Source organism: Hemiscyllium ocellatum, chromosome 32 (assembly GCF_020745735.1).
Source record: "Hemiscyllium ocellatum isolate sHemOce1 chromosome 32, sHemOce1.pat.X.cur, whole genome shotgun sequence".
In the NCBI taxonomy this organism is placed as follows: Eukaryota; Metazoa; Chordata; class Chondrichthyes; order Orectolobiformes; family Hemiscylliidae; genus Hemiscyllium; species Hemiscyllium ocellatum.
Genome location: NC_083432.1, coordinates 49,761,716 through 49,778,657, shown reverse-complemented (window position 1 = coordinate 49,778,657; position 16,942 = coordinate 49,761,716). Strand labels below are relative to the sequence as shown.

Sequence of the window (16,942 nt, the reverse complement as noted above, 5' to 3'; positions counted from 1 at the left end):
TTTTTCTCAAAAAGCGCACAATCTGCAGGCAGTTAATGCAGGCAGTCAATCCATGTAATATTTTATAAATTCCACTTTGGAAATAGAACCAACTTGACTCGTCATGTTGCTGCTGTACAGAACTTTGGTAGACCACTTTTGGAATATTGCGTACAATTCTGGTCTCCTTCTTACCAGAAGGATGTTGTGAAACATGGGTTCAGAAAAGATTTACAAGGATGTTACCAGGGTTGGAGGATTTGAGTTATAGGGAGAGGTTGAATAGGCTGGGGCTGTTTTCCCTGGAGTGTCGGAGGCTGAGGGGTGACCTTATAGAGGTTTATAAAATTATGAGGGGCATGGATAGGGTAAATAGACAGGATCTTCTCCCTAGGGTGGGGGAATCCAGAACTAAAGGGCATAGGTTTAGGGTGAGGGGAAAATATATAGAAGGGACTTAAGGGGCAATTTTTTCACAGAGAGGGCAGTGCGTGTGTGGACCGAACTGCCAGAGGATGTGGTGGAGGCTGGTACAATTATAGCATTTAAAAGGCGTCTGGATAGGTATATGAATAGGAAGAGTTTAGAGGGATATGGGTCAAGTGCTGGCAAATGGGACTAGATTAGGTTAGGATACCTGGTGAGTATGGATGAGTTGGACCAAAAGGTCTGTTTCCATGCTGTACATCTCTATGACTCTGACTCTAACCTCACACCTTTAATGCATTGTCTGAGTTGAATGCCACCCTTTTATATAAAACCTTAAGTTATCTTGAGAATGTGACTTAAAAGGAGTTCTGGATTTATATATTAATGAACTGAACCCTGCAACCCATTCTGAAGATGAAAGACTTAACAGCTATCTAGGTTTGTTCAACATATCATTTCAGTTGTATGATGCTGTAATGTATTGCTATAAATTGTGTGTGTTACAATTGTGTCCTTCACATCCGCCTGATGAAGGAGCAGCGCTCCGAGAGCTAGCACTTCCAAATAAACCTGTTGGACTCACACCTGGTGTTGTGTGATTTTTACCTTTATCCACCCCAGTCCAACACCGGCTCCTCTAAGTCATTCCTAGACTTAGAAAATTAAGTGCCTTGGTTATCTCTTGCATTATATTCATGGATATATTTTCCCTTTCCAGAAAAGTCATTTAGGTTTTCAATAAACAAAGGAGAAAGTGAGAACTGCAGATGCTGGAGATAAGAGTCGAGAGTGTGGTGCTGGAAAAGCACAGCCAATCAGGCAGCATCCGAGGAGCAGGAGAATCGACGTTTTGGGCAAAAGACATTCCTGATGAAGGGCTTATGCCTGAAACATTGATTCTTCTGCTCCACAGATGCTGCCTGACGTGCTGTGCTTTTCCAGCACCACAGTCTTGACTTTCAATAAACAGAGTACCATTCATGTTAAATGTCTTATCAGCCTTCATCTCAGCAAGTCCCTGCACTTGGATTTGTTTCTGGATTTCAAACCTGACAGAAACCCCACATTCTGCTACGATCATGGACCAGGCTGTCAAATCCTCTCCCCACCTTACTCCATTCAAACTTCCAGCACAGCGCCATACTTATGACCTGTCCCACCTGTCCATCTTCCTTCCCACCAATCAGCTCCATCCTCTTGTCCGACTATCACCTTCCTCCATCCACCTATTGCACTCCCAGCTTCGTTCTCCTCAGCCCCACCCCATCCCATTTATCTCTCCACCCCTGACGCTTCCAGCCTCATTCCTGATGAAGGGCTCCTGCCCGAAATGTCAATTTTCCTGCTCCTCGGATGCTGCCTGACCTGCTGTGTTTTTCCAGCACCACTCTAACCTTGACCCTTGTCAAATTTATGTTTCAATCTTGCTAGGAACTAGTCACTTATTTTGTAAAGTACACGACATCTGAGATCCAGAGGACCTATTAGTAGAGTAAAGCCACAAGATTCCACAGTTTTCAACAAGCAACAATAAACTTAACCATTCAGTATTGAAAGAGTGATACAATCTACAGTATATGTGCAATTTATCCCTAACACCCAGGATTAACCTTCGGTAAACATGGGGAATAGTCTGTGATCAAACAGTCCACAGAACACAGCAAAGGCAATCAAGACAGACCCCATGATTTCTCAGCAATTCATCCAGACCTTAATGATACAGTGGATCAGCAAATTACATTAAACTTCACAATGGATCACAAATTCACAACAGCCTTCCGATAGCAAGGAGACCAGAATTGCACGCAACATTCCAAAGTGGCCTAATCAATGTCCTGTACAGCTGTAACGTGACCTTCCAACTCCTATCCTCAACGCACTAACCAATAAAGGAAGGCATTCCAAGTGCCTTCTTCACTATCCTATCTACCTGCGACTCTGCTTTCGTGAGTACAAGGAGCAGTACTGTACAGCACAGTACAGGCCCTTCGGCCCATAATGTTGTGCCAAGCATTTATCTCAGTCTAAGATCAACCTAACCTAAACACCCCTCAATTTACTGCTGTCCATGTGCTTCTCCAGCTGTTGCTTAAATGTCCCTAATGTCTCTGACACTACTACCACCGCTGGCAGTGCATTCCACACACCCACCGCTCTCTGCGAAAAGAACCCACCTCTGACATCTCCCCTATTCCTTCCTCCAATCAGCTTAAAATTATGACCCCTCATGACAGCCATTTCTGCCCTGGGGAAATGTCTCTGGCTATCTACTCTATCCAAGCCTATCATTACCTTGTACACCTCTATCAAGTCACCTCTCTTCCTTCTGCTGTCCACTGTGAAAAGCCCTAGCTCCCTCAACCTCTCTTCATAAGACATGTCCTCCAGTCCAGGCAGCATCCTGGTAAATCTCCTCTGCACCCTCTCTAAAGCATCTACATCCTTTCCATAATGAGGCAACCAGAACTGGACACAATATTCCAAGTGTGGTCTAACCAGGGTTTTATAGAGCTGCAGCAAAACCTCACAGCTCTTAACCTCAATCCCCCGTTAATGAAAGCCAAAGCACCATACTTCTTCTTAACAACCCTATCAACTTAAGTGGCAACTTTGAGGGATCTATGTATGTGGACCCCAAGATCCCGCTGTTCCTCCACACCACCAAGAATCCTGTTTTTAACCCTGTATTCAGCATTCAAATTCAAGCTTCCAAAATGAATCACACAGTATTTATCCAAGTTGAACTCCATCTGCCACATCTCAGCCCAGCTCTGCATCCTGTCAATGTCTTGTATCTTGCAACAGTCCTCAACACTATCTACAACACTACTGATCTTTGAGTCATCGGCAGACTTACTAACCCAACCTTCCACTTCTTTATCCAAGTCATTTATAAAAACTATAAAGAGCAGAGGCCAAAGAACACATCCCTGCAGGACACCACTGGTCACCGAGCTCCAGGCAGAATAAGTTCCATCCACTACCACTCGCTGTCTTCTTTCAGCCAGCCAATTCTGTATCCAGACAGCCAAATCTCCCTGTATCCCATACCTTCTAACTTTCTGAATGAGCCTACCAAGGGGAACCTTATCAAGTACCTTACTGAATCCATATACACCACATCCACTGTTTGACCTTCGTCAACTTGTCTCATCACGTCCTCAAAGAACTCAATAAGGCTTATGAGGCATGACCTGCCCCTCACAAAGCCATGCTATCTTTAATCAAACCATGTTTTCTAAATAGTTATAGACCCTGTCTCTCAGAATCTTTTCCAGTACCTTGCTTACCACAGATGTAAGACTGACTGGTCTGTAATTCCCAGGGATTTCCCTATTCCCTTTCTTGAACAAAGGAACAACATTTGCCTCCCTTCAATCATCCGGTACTACTCCCGTGGAGAGTGAGGATGCAAAAATCATCGCCAGAGGCTCAGCAATCTCATTCCTCACTTCCCGTAGTAATCTTGGGTATATCTGGTCTGGCCCTGGGGATTTATCTATCTTGATGCTTCCCAAAATTTCCAGCACATCCACTTTCTTAATAATAAAAATCACACAACACCAGGTTGTGTGATTTTTCAATGTATAATTTCAGTTACATCACACTGCAAATTTTGCTATAAATTCTGTGTTACGATCGAGCCCTCCACAACCACCTGATGAAGGAGCGTCGCTCCGAAAGCCAGTGCTTCCAATTAAACCTGTTGGACTATAACCTGGTGTTGTGTGATTTTTAACTTTGTACACCCCAGTCCAACACCGGCATCTCCAAATCATTTCTTAATATCAATCTGTTCAAACCTATTGACCTGGTCCACTGTGTTCTCACTATGAACAAGGTCCCTCTCTCTAGTGAATACTGAAGCAAAAAACTCATTTAGAGCCTCCCTTATCTCTTCAGACTCCAGGCACAAGTTCCCTCCACTATCCCTGATTGACCTTACCCTCTCTCTGATCATTCTCTTGTTCCTCACTTAAGTGTGGAACACCTTTGGGTTTTTCATAATCCTTCCTGCCAAGGTATTCTCATGATCCTCCCAGCTCTCCTCAGTCCATTCTTGAGTTCTTTCCTAGCTACCCTGTAATCCTGTAAAGCTGTGCCAGATCCTTGCTTCCTCAATCTTAAATCAGCTTCCTTCTTCCTCTTGACGAGGTGCTTCTATTGTCATCCAAGGTTCCTTCACCTTACCATTCCTTGCCTGTCTCAGTAGGACAATGTTATCCAACACTCGCAATAAGTGCTCCTTAAATCTGAGCATAAAACTAATTCTAATTTTAATTAGCCTGTCCCTGTGGCGCAATGGGTCAGCGTGTACGGCTGTTAACCGAAAGGTTGGTGGTTCGAACCACCCAGGTGCGTTGTGTTCGCTGCTCTTCCTCGGCTTCGATGCTGTGTGCTTTGTGGGCAGCACGGTGGCACAGTGGTTAGCACTGCTGCCTCACAGCGCCTGAGACCCGGGTTCAATTCCCGACTCAGGCAACTGACTGTGTGGAGTTTGCACGTTCTCCCCTTGTCTGTGTGGGTTTCCTCCGGGTGCTCCAGTTTCCTCCCACAGTCCAAAGATGTGCGGGTTAGGTGAATTGGCCATGCTAAATTGCCCGTAGTGTTAGGTAAGGGGTAAATGTAGGGGTATGGGTGGGTTGCGCTTCGGCGGGTCGGTGTGGACTTGTTGGGCCGAAGGGCCTGTTTCCACACTGTAAGTAATCTAATCTAGTCACCTTGGCTTTGAAAACTACACTCCAATATTTATTCACAGCCTTACTCCAGCTTTTCTCTATCAGCTGGCTTCACCAGGTTTTCCCTTGAGCTCTAATTTCGCTCAGGTGCAGCAAGCAACTACTGCTGACAGTCTTCCATCCCAACCACCAGCTGGACTGAACTGGGAGTGGCACTCAGCTTCTTCTGAACCTTTATAACTTCCAACACTTTTCCTCAGCCCTGACTCCAACACTTAGCCCTGACTCCAACACTTAGCCCTGACTCCAACACTTAGCCCTGACTCCAACACTCAGCCCTGACTCCAACACTCAGCCCTGACTCCAACACTCAGCCCTGACTCCAACACTTAGCCCTGACTCCAACACTTAGCCCTGACTCCAACACTCAGCCCTGACTCCAACACTTAGCCCTGACTCCAACACTCAGCCCTGACTCCAACACTTAGCCCTGACTCCAACACTTAGCCCTGACTCCAACACTTAGCCACTTTCTGTCACTGGAAACTTACTCCTAAACTCTAACACTATAAAGACAGCAAACTGCTCTTGACTTTTGACTGAGTCTCCCACACAGAAGCAATGGACTGTATACAGTTGCTTAGACAAAAGTGAGGACTACAGATGCTGGAGATTGGAGTCAAGATTAGAGTGGAGCTGGAAAAGCACAGCAGGTCAGGCAGCATCCAAGGAGCAGGAAAATCGATGGAATTCCTCATGAAGGGCTTTTGCCTGAAACGTTGATTTTCCTGCTCCTCGGATGCTGCCTGACCTGCTGTGCTTTTCCAGCACCACTCTAATCTTGACTCTGTATACAATTGCTTCCCAGAAGTACGGCATAGAAGAAAAAGATCCTAATACACAGTTTATTATCCTTTTCCTTTTGCAACTGTTTATCATTTGAACACATCTTCAGTGACCCACTAACTGTCTGAGTGACCTATCGAAACCTTTACATTAAACCCCTCCACTATTTCTGGGTAGAATTGAGTGTAGTCACCCTCCAGCTCTTAGAACAGTGTAATCTGCACATTACAGTTCACAGATTGCTGGCGTCTGTGCTTACAAAAAGAAGGATTCATCTCATTTTAGTTTGCTGTTAATTCAATCAGTCCATATTCAGTTATATAGCAGGATAAGCTTAAATTAGACCAAAGACATGCACTCCCAGGCCCAGACATACAAGCATCTTGTCTTTGACCAATGCCCTTCCATATTTCTAGCTGTAGCTCAGTGGGTAGCACTCTCACAGTCTGAACTACAAATATCCACCTCACACGCAGAGCTATGAGCAGATATTGCAGCCTGACACTCCACATTCTGTGCTGAGTGGGAGATCTTCTGAATAGTCATTCAAATCACAATATCACCTGCTTTCTGACCTGAACAAGGGTCCTGTGACACAGTTTTGAAAAAAGCAAGGGGTGTATAGCTGGTGTCCTGGAAAATATTTATCCCTTAACCAATATCACAAAAATAGACGATCTGGTTATTATTGATGATGTGGGGGTGCTGGTGTTGGACTGAGGTGGACAAGGTTATAGTCTAACAGGTCTATTCGAAATCACAAGTTTTCAGATCGCTGCTCCTTTGTCAGGTGAAGTGAGGGGCAGTGCTCAGAAAGCTTGTGATTTAAAATAAATCTGTTGGACTACAACGTGACTTTGTGTGACTTCTGATCTGGGTATTATTGCATGATTGTTTATGGAATATTGCTGAGCATAAATTAGGTACCAATTTCATATCAGCATTCAAAATATAATTACCAGTCTGTGAAGTGCTTACGGGCATCATTGTGTTGCAAAAAACCCTATTGCAAAACTTTCTTTTCATCTTTTTAATTACTCATCTCAAACTGGAAGCTGCCTCCACGCACAGTTACTGTCTGCAGGTTTCTCAGATGGTCAGGTACATTATATCTGTCCAGTGGTGAAACTGCATTGACAGTCCTGGGGAGAGGGAGAGGGGTCGGTGGTGGTGGTGTATGGAACCCTTTGAGAAAATAAAACTTTGGAAGAAGGTATTTTGGAGGGGCTCGCGTTGTGTTACGAACAGTGATTAACCTTTGGGGAAGTGAACGCTGAATCTGTTTGAATCAGTGGGGTAGCATGTGAACATAATCTGTTCGAAGTTTGGGAGAAGATTTGTAGCTCGGGTGCTCGTTGTTGTGGTTCTGTTCGCCGAGCTGGGAGTTTTTGTTGCAAACGTTTCGTCCCCTTTCTAGGTGACATCCTCAGTGCTTGGGAGCCTCCTGTGAAGCGCTTCTGTGCTGATTCCTCCGGCATTTATACTGGTTTGAATCTGCCGCTTCCGGTTGTCAGTTGCTGTCCGCTGCAGTGGCCGGTATATAGGGTCTAGGTCGATGTGTCTGTTGATAGACATTCATCCACAAATTCTATCGACAGACACATCGACCTAGACCCTATATACCGGCCACTGCAGCGGACAGCAACTGACAACCGGAAGTGGCAGATTCAAACCAGTATAAATGCCGGAGGAATCAGCACAGAAGCGCTTCACAGGAGGCTCCCAAGCACTGAAGATGTCACCTAGAAAGGGGATGAAATGTTTGCAACAAAAACTCCCAGCTCGGCGAACAGAACCACAACAACATAATCTGTATAACATCTAAAACTTGGTAATAGTTTGCAACCAAATCATTTCTGGCAAGTCTCAAAGTCTGGTCTATAATCACAGTAACCCAGTGATGTTAGAACTTGATATTTACCCATTAGTACTTACAGTTTGTCTACGAAATGTATTAACTGTTGCTGATTACATCGATTCAACAGTCCTCCAACACTGAACCCTCATGGCTTAGTAAAACACTGGATCCACTTCTGAGTTAAAAAGATTGTGGGCTCAAGTCCCACTCCAGACAGGTAGGTACAAAGGCTAGGTTGAAACTCGAGAACGGTACTGAGGGAATGCTACACTGTCAGATGTGTGAATATTTGAATGAATCTTTAAACTGAGGATCCCCCATCCCCCCAACCCCCACCACCAACACCACCACCAAAAGAAAGGAGAACTGATGAAATTCTCCCCAATGTCTTGGCCAATGTTTACTCTTCAATCATCATCACTAAAAAGTACATAATCTGCTCACATTGCTACTTATGGCAACTTACTGTAGTCAAATTTGCTGACACATTTTCTACCTAACAATATCACCACACTACACCAGTTGTCGGTGGCTGTAAAGGTCAGAAGTGCAGAAGTGTGCTATACAAATGCAATGTGTCACTGTGGGCTCTTTATGCAATGTGTCACTGTGGGCTGTGTTGAATTCAATACAAATGATCAGGTCCCCTCACTGTGTTCTACATTCACAATCCCTTTAACTCATTGATGTTAGTCTGCTACCCAAGAAACCTAACCTCGATATGATCAGACACATTGTTTTGAAATGGAAGCCAGCAGCATCTCTCAGGATACAGTTCTTAGGGAGGTCATTTTGCTGAGAGTGTGCAGTTCAAATGTCTGAATTTAGTTTAAAAAGATCTGGAAATAAAAATTTGCCACCAGTGAATGTTGTAAAACCCAATCCCGGTTCACTCACATTGCTCAGGGAAGAAGACATCTTACCCAGTCTGGCTGATGTGACAGCAGAACAATAGCAATGTGGCTGTCTGAGGAATTACTCAAGCCTTTGTGAACTTGAACCAATTCTACCATCATTTAAAACAGGTGACGGTGGGAAATCTGCCCCCATTCCCAATGCTGGCTATTTCTTCTCAGGACAGGATAAGGATGTGAGTTGCTAACCCATACTCCTGACCTGGCTGACTCCAAAGTAAAGGTAGGCAACTCCTCACCCTTTGCGTCTGAGGTTAATGAGCTGGACTTGACTCCCCCCACACCGCTGTACCTCCAGGTGAAGACTAGCTAACACATCCCTTTAACCCGACTCGAGGTACAGGCCTTGGTAGAAAATGTTGAACCCTCAGCGTTTATCCAGTACATGTGGTAACTCAGTAGGAAAGCACCAAGCATCACATACTCACAATAATGAGAAACGAAGTGCTGACCTCATCCTGATAATGAATAAAAACAATTCAGTAGCAATTTTCTTTTGATTGCTCAATGCTCTGTAAGGAATGAAACAAATGTTTCTGTACTTACTGAATTTTGCCATGAGCCTTTGAACTCCCAGCCACTGCATTTTGACCTTGAATTTCCTGAGTCGTCACCATCTGGATTCTCTGCTCCAGGTGGCTAGCGATGGCTGCAGCTGCAGGAGAAACCATTGGATTAAATGCCAAGGATCAGGTCGATCAAAAGAACTCAGCAGATCCTTCGTCCATCACTGTACGGCATTGTGGAGTGGGGCCTGCTCAGGTCAACAATGGAGGAGCACTCTGAATCCTCTCGCAATGATGAGTTTGGGTGTAAAGAACGACTGCCTTGAGACATGGAAGTGGGTAGGGCTGTAGGCGGGTTGGGATTGGGGCTAGATATTGGGGGCTAGATATTTGGGGATAGATATTTGGGGATAAACATTGGGGGATAGATATTGGTTTGGGATTGGGTCTGAATCAATTTCTTAAGCTTTCACTCTCACTTCCCTCTATAGGAAGATAATGAGACCAAAACCGCACACAATATTCCAGGTGTTATCTCACTAGGACCCAGAATAACTGCAGCAAGATGTCCTTGTTCCTGTAGACGAATCCTGTAATCCTTCAACTGAGGCTATCAAAAGTACATTGAATGATTAGTTAAACAGAAACAATTTGCAAAAGCACAGGGAAAAGGCAGGAGAGAGCACCAAGTCATGATGCTCATTTTGGAGAACTAGTGGAGATATGGTGAGCCAAATAGGATGGATTGGTGGGCAAGAAGGCATATGGTGTGCTTGCCTGCATTGGACGGGGATTGACCATAAGGGCTAGCAGGTCATGTTAAAATTGTACAAGACATTAGTTCGGCCGCATTTAGAATACTGTGTACAGTTCTGGGTGCCACATTACCAAAAGGATGTGGATGCTTTGGGGAGGGTGCAGAGAAGGTTAACAAGGATGTTGCCTGGGATGGAAGGTGCTAGCTATGAAGAGAGGTTGAGTAGGTTAGGATTGTTTTCATTAGAAAAAAGGAGATTGAGAGGGGACCTGATTGAGGTTTACAAAATCATGAAGGGTATAGACAGGGTGGATAGAGACAAGCTTTTTCCCAGGATGAGGGATTCAATAACAAGGGGTCATGCTTTCAAGGTGAGAGGTGAAAAGTTAAAGGAGGATATATGGGCAAGTACTTCACACAGAGGGTGGCAGGTGCCTGGAGTGCGTTGCCAGCAGAGGTGGTAGAGGCAGGCACGGTATATTCATTTAAGATGCGTCTGAACAAATACATGAGTAGGTGGGGAGCAGAGGGAGACAGAGGCTTAGGAATTGGGCGACAGGTTTAGATTTGGATTGGCTCAGGCTTGGAGGGCCGAAGGGCCTGTTCCTGGGCTGTAAATTTTCTTTGGTCTTTAAATAGCCTGCTTGTGGGCAGTAAAGGGTAAAGCTGCCATAATTCTACTCTCCCTTTAGAGAGAGAGAGGATTGGTGGTGGCTTAACCTGAGGGTCACAATGTCTCAGGCATGAGTTTGAGAAGTAGACTGGTAACAGTCACGGAAATTAAACCCACATTGTTGGTATTACACTGCATTGTAAACCAGCTGTCCGGCAACTGAGCTAACTGACCCTATGACTGATATGCAGAGCTGCTGCTTTAGAACGTGTGGGCAGATGGTATAATGGATACCAAGTTTCTTCATACATCAATGAATTAGTTTGCTGTGTTTTGTGATAATGACTGTGGCCCTTTTGATTATTTACTGGTATCATCTCAAAAATAGCTAGGTTTATGAATTTATTTTGCAACTTATGAGGGTGGAACTTGGAACAATAGACTATTCCTCAGGGCAACTAGGGATGAGCAATCAATAAGGGCTGGCCAACAACACCCACACATTAGCAATAAATAAAAACGATCATTCTGAAGCTAGGTGCTGTGAGCTGTTGGAATGTGGTTCTGCAAGACTGTGTTGCTGAAATTCCTCTCCCTCCCAAACAGCAGCTTTGCCAATGGGAGTAGCCACTGCCCATTGGCATGAGAAATCATCAGGAACCACTTTACCACCCATTAGGAAGAAATGTCCTCTGTACTCCCCACTCAAGATCACTGTGAGCACAGGGTGTAAAGCAAAGACAGATCCAGATGAAGAAATTAACACCACAAAAGTAGATAGGAAAACAATTTAGATTAGATTAGAGTCCCTACAGTGTGGAAACAGGCCCGACGGCCCAATAAGTCCACACCGACCCTCCGAAGAGCAACCCATCCCCCTCTGATTAATGCACCTTACACTATGGGCAATTTAGTGTGGCCAATTTACCTGAATTTATGAGGAGGATTCAAAGACTCTGCAAACGGATTTAGATGGATTCAAAATCTGACAGATGGTCTAGGATACTGGAAAATGTGTGGGTGTTGTCCACTTTGATCGGAAGAATAGAAAACAGAATACTTATTTAAATGGTGAGAGAGTGCAGAATGCTGCAGTACAGATGGATGTGTGTGTTATGGTGCATGAATCTCAAGAAGTCTGTGCGCACATACAGCAAGTAATTAGGAAAGTAAATGCAGGTTATTGCAAGGAGGCTGGTATGTAAGACAGAAAGTCTTGCTCCAACTCTACAGGACATCAATGAAATTGCTGCTGGAGTAATGTGCTGAAAATGTGTTGCTGGTTAAAGCACAGCAGGTTAGGCAGCATCCAAGGAATAGGAAATTCGATGTTTCGGGCATATGCCCGAAACGTCGAATTTCCTGTTCCTTGGATGCTGCCTAACCTGCTGTGCTTTAACCAGCAACACATTTTCAGCACATTACTCCAGCATCTGCAGACCTCATTTTTTAGCTGGAGTAATGTGCCCAGGTTTGGCCTACATACTCAAGGTGGGATGGACTTGTTTTGTAACCAGCTCAGAGAAAGCCCTTGAGGTTGATTCCTGGGAAGAATTTTCTTATCAGGAAATGTTGAGCAGTTAGACCGATAATCATTAGAGTTTTAAAAAATGGAGGTGGCATGTCTCTTATATAAGACTTTGAGAGGTTTGGCAGGATGGATGTTGACAGGATTTTCCCCTGATTGGGAGCACCTAGAACAAGGGATTTCCATTTCAAAACAAGGGGCACTTAAAGATGAAGATGAGAACAGCAATCACTTCATGGTGTGCAGCTGTGTGAGCACCAAGGAGCTCTGCCCGTGCCAACCAGCGCCACTCAGGAAGCTACTGCTACACACAGACCCCAGACCCTAGAGAGAGAGTCTTCTTCTCTCAGTGGGTCATTAATCTGTGGAATTCTTTATCCCAGAGAGTGGTAGCGGCTAGCCTGTTAAATATATGTAAAGTTGAGTCAGAATGTTTTGATTGCCAAAGAAGTCAAAAGTGAGGCAGGCAGGAAGGGAATGAACAAAGACAAACACAGAACAACATAGCACAGGAACAGGCTCTTGGGCCCTCCAAGGCTGCGCCGACACATTTTGCCCTACCAGACTAAAACTGTCTTCACTTATAGGATCCGTACCCCTCTACTCCCTTCCTATTCATGTGTTCATCCAGCTGCTTCTTGAATGCTGCTGTTGTGTCTGTTTCTAGCACCTTGTCCCAGGCACTCACCAGCCTTTGTGTGGAAAACCTGCCTCGCACGTCTCTTTTAAACTTGCCCCCTCCCCCTACACCTTGAACCTGTGTCCCCAAGTAATTGACCCTTCCCCCTACCCAGCTAGAAAAATGCCTCATACTTCCCACTCTATCCTCTCTATTCACAATCTTATAAACTTCAATCAGGCCACCCCTCAACCTCCTGCATTCCAGTGAGAACAAACCTTTCTTCATAGCTAAAATTCCCCAGACCAGGCAACATCCTGGTAAACCTTTTCTGTACCCTCCCAAAGCATCCACATCCTTCTAGTATGTGGTGACCAGAACTGTATGTAATATTCTAAGTGTGGCCTAACTGAAGTTCTGTAAAGCTGCAGTATAACGTGTCTATCCTTATACTCAACGCCCCTTCCAATGAAGGAAAGCTTGCCACATGCCTTTGTTACTCCCTTATCTACCTGCACTGCCACCTTCAGTGATCTCTGGACCTGCACACCCAGATCCCTCTGCATGTCAATACTCCTAAGGGTTCTGCCATTCACTGTATAATTTCCACCTGGACTTGACCTTCCAAAATGTATCACCTCACATTTGTCCAGTTTAAACTCCATCTGCCATTTTTCTGCCCATGCCTCCCACTGATCTATATTCTGCTGTATCCCTGTATCCCTGTATCCTCTGACAATCTCCTCATTATCTGCAACTCCACCGATCTTTGTATTGTCTGCAAACTTACTAATTAGACTAGCTACGTTTTCCTTCAAATAATTTATGTGGGTGATAAGCAGCCAAGGTCCCAGCACGGATCCCTGTGGAATACCACAGGTCTCAAACCTCCGTTCCGAAAAGGATCCTTCCACCACTACCCTCTGTCTCCTATAACTGAGCCACGTCAACAACATCAACTACTTTTCTCTCATCAATCATCTTTGTCAGCTCTTCAAAAAACTCAATCAAGCCAGTGAGGCATGACAGCCCCCTCTCCCCAACACCACCCCGGACCAAACCATGCTGTCTATCACTAATAGGTCCATTTGCTTCTAAATGCATATGGAACTTGCCCCTGAAAATCTTTTCCAATAATTTCCCTCCCACCAATGCAAGGTTCACAAGCCCATCATTTCCTGGATTATCCCTGTTACCCTCCTTAAACAACAGGACAACATTGGCCATTCTCCAGTTCTCAGGGACCTCACCTGTGGCCAAAGAGGATACAAAGATTTCTGTTAATGCTCCAGCAATTCGTTTTCTTGCCTCCCTCAATATTCTGGGATAGATCCCTTCAGGACCTGAGGATGTATCTATCTTAATACTTTTTGAGACACACAACACCTGTTCTGTTGGCTTATAAATTTGACAGTCCCTTTCCTGAGATCATCAATTCAATCCTCCTTTTCCTGGATTAATTCAATAATCAGCTGAATGGTACAACAGGCTCAAGGAGCCATTTGGCCTATTCCTGCTCCTCGTTCCTGTGATCTTACATTAAGGTGAACTCTGCTCCCCTGTGATCTTACATTCCCGCTCCCTGTTCCTGTGAACTTACATTGAGGTGAACTCTGCTCCCCTGTGATCTTACATTCCTGCTCCCCGTTCCCGTGACCTTACATTGAGGTGAACTCTGCTCCCCTGTGATCTTACATTCCTGCTCCCCGTTCCTGTGACCTTACATTGAGGTGAACTCTGGAAGGTGTAAGAATCACCCTCTGTGTCTGAAGGCATTTTTCACCCTGATGTCTCACAAACATAAATGATCACATGGATTAAATAAAAAATCAAGATCCCTCTACACTGTCCCTGAGATAAGAAGGTCTTACTGTACGATAATTTCTGGAGCTCAGAATCAAGGAAGCTTAACGTAGATGTTGGATTGTGTTTAGACAAGACTCAATAGACAAGAAGGTGATTTGGGTCAAACTTACCCGAAGGGAGGGCCATGTCTTTTTGACTTAAACTGCTGAGGGATGACTGACAGCCACTAGAGGTAGCCCCAGAGAGTCTAAAAGGAAGAAAACATATAAGAATTGTAGAATTATCTGTTTGGCATCAAAAATTTGCTCCTGACCATTGCTTGGTTCGCACAGCAGTTTTGGTTGTGGAAAGTTTCTTATCCCAGGTATGACTTCATGCTTAGTTCAGGAACATTACTGATGCTGACACAAGTCCAGAATTTTAACTAAATAACTGCTGTATATCAGCCATTCTGAATGACTGTTCTTCAAGTCACTGGATCCCTGTAGTGTAATGGTGGAGGTCTTGGTGTGATGAATATGTCACTGGACTAGAAACCCAGAGCCCTGGGCTAATGTGTTGGAGACATGGGGTTGAGCCCCATATGACAGATGATGAAATTTGAGTTCTATAAAAGTCTGCAATTTTTAAAAACTGGTCTAAATGGCGACCATGAAACCACTGCTCAATTGTTGGAAGAACTCATCTGGTTCATGAACATTCTTTGGGAAGGAAACTGTCATCTTCACCCAGTCTGACTAACATGTGACTCCAGATCCACAGCAATGTGGTTAACTCTTAAATTGCCCTCTGGCTAACTGGGGATGGGCAATAAATGTTGGCCTATCCAATAATGCCTACAGAGCTGAGAATATGTTGCTGGTTAAAGCACAGCAGGTTAGGCAGCATCCTAGGAACAGGAAATTCGACGTTTCGGGCCAGAGCCCTTCATCAGGAATGAGGAGAATGTGCCAGGCAGGCTAAGATAAAAGGTAGGGAGGAGGGACTTGGGGGAGGGGCGATGGAGATGTGATAGGTGGAAGGAGGTCAAGGTGAGGGTGATAGGCTGGAGTGGGGTGGGGGCGGAGAGGTCAGGAAGAAGATTGCAGGTTAGGAGGGCAGTGCTGAGTTGAGGGAACCGACTGAGACAAGGTGGGGGGAGGGGAAATAAGGAAACTGGAGAAATCTGAGTTCATTCCTTGTGGTTGGAGGGTTCCCAGGCGGAAAATGAGGCGCTCCTCCTCCAACCGTCGTGTTGTTATGTTCTGCCGATGGAGGAGTCCAAGGACCTGCATGTCCTCGGTGGAGTGGGAGGGAGAGTTAAAGTGTTGAGCCACGGGGTGGTTGGGTTGGTTGGTCCGGGCGTCCCAGAGGTGTTCCCTGAAGCGTTCCGCAAGTAGGCGGCCCGTCTCCCCAATATAGAGGAGGCCACATCGGGTGCAGCGGATGCAATAGATGATGTGTGTGGAGGTGCAGGTGAACTTGTGGCGGATATGGAATGATCCCTTGGGGCCTTGGAGGGAAGTGAGGGAGGAGGTGTGGGCGCAAGTTTTACATTTCCTGCGGTTGCAGGGGAAGGTGCCGGGAGTGGAGGTTGGGTTGGTGGGGGGGGGTGGACCTGACAAGGGAGTCACGAAGGGAGTGGTCTTTGCGGAACGCTGATAGGGGAGGGGAGGGAAATATATCCCTGGTGGTGGGGTCCGTTTGGAGGTGGCGGAAATGACGGCGGATGATACGCTGTATGCGGAGATTGGTGGGGTGGTAGGTGAGAACCAGTGGGGTTCTGTCTTGGTGGCGGTTGGAGGAGCGGGGCTCAAGGGCGGAAGAGCGGGAAGTGGAGGAGATGCGGTGGAGGGCATTGTCGGTCATGTCTAGGGGTCTTCTTCCTGACCTCTCTGCCCCCACCCCACTCTGGCCTATCACCCTCACCTTGACCTCCTTCCACCTATCACATCTCCATCGCCCCTCCCCCAAGTCCCTCCTCCCTACCTTTTATCTTAGCCTGCCTGGCACATTCTCCTCATTCCTGATGAAGGGCTCTGGCCCGAAACGTCGAATTCCCTGTTCCTAGGATGCTGCCTAACCTGCTGTGCTTTAACCAGCAACACATTTTCAGCTCTGATCTCCAGCATCTGCAGACCTCACTTTTTACTCAACAATGCCTACATCCTATGAACGAATAAACAAAGCATGTCTATAAGTCAGTGTGGCAGTATACTGCAGTAGGTGTGATCTGAGTGTATACAAGGTCTCAGACTCCATCTTGTGCTGAGTCACATGATGCAATGAAGCATGACACCCTACAGAAGTGTGCAGCTTTGTTATAAGCTATGAGCTTAACATCTATGTGTCTCTGAGTATAATGTTCATACATTATGGGCAGCACGGTGGCACAGTGGTTAGCACTGCTGCCTCACAGCACCTGAGAC

At 45.5% G+C, this 16,942-nt stretch overlaps 1 protein-coding gene across 2 annotated transcripts in view; it reads right to left on the bottom strand.

Annotated features, from left to right (window-relative positions):
- The window catches only part of krt222 (keratin 222), a 36,072-nt gene that overhangs the window by 1,574 nt on the left and 17,556 nt on the right, over positions 1-16,942 (bottom strand). For both annotated transcript variants that reach the window (XM_060848492.1, XM_060848493.1), the window contains exons 4-5: positions 14,705-14,781; positions 9,252-9,360 (exon numbers count right to left, since the gene is read on the bottom strand). In XM_060848492.1, coding sequence (XP_060704475.1) covers positions 9,252-9,360; positions 14,705-14,781 — 186 coding nt within the window. The remainder of the gene's footprint in view (positions 1-9,251; positions 9,361-14,704; positions 14,782-16,942) is intronic.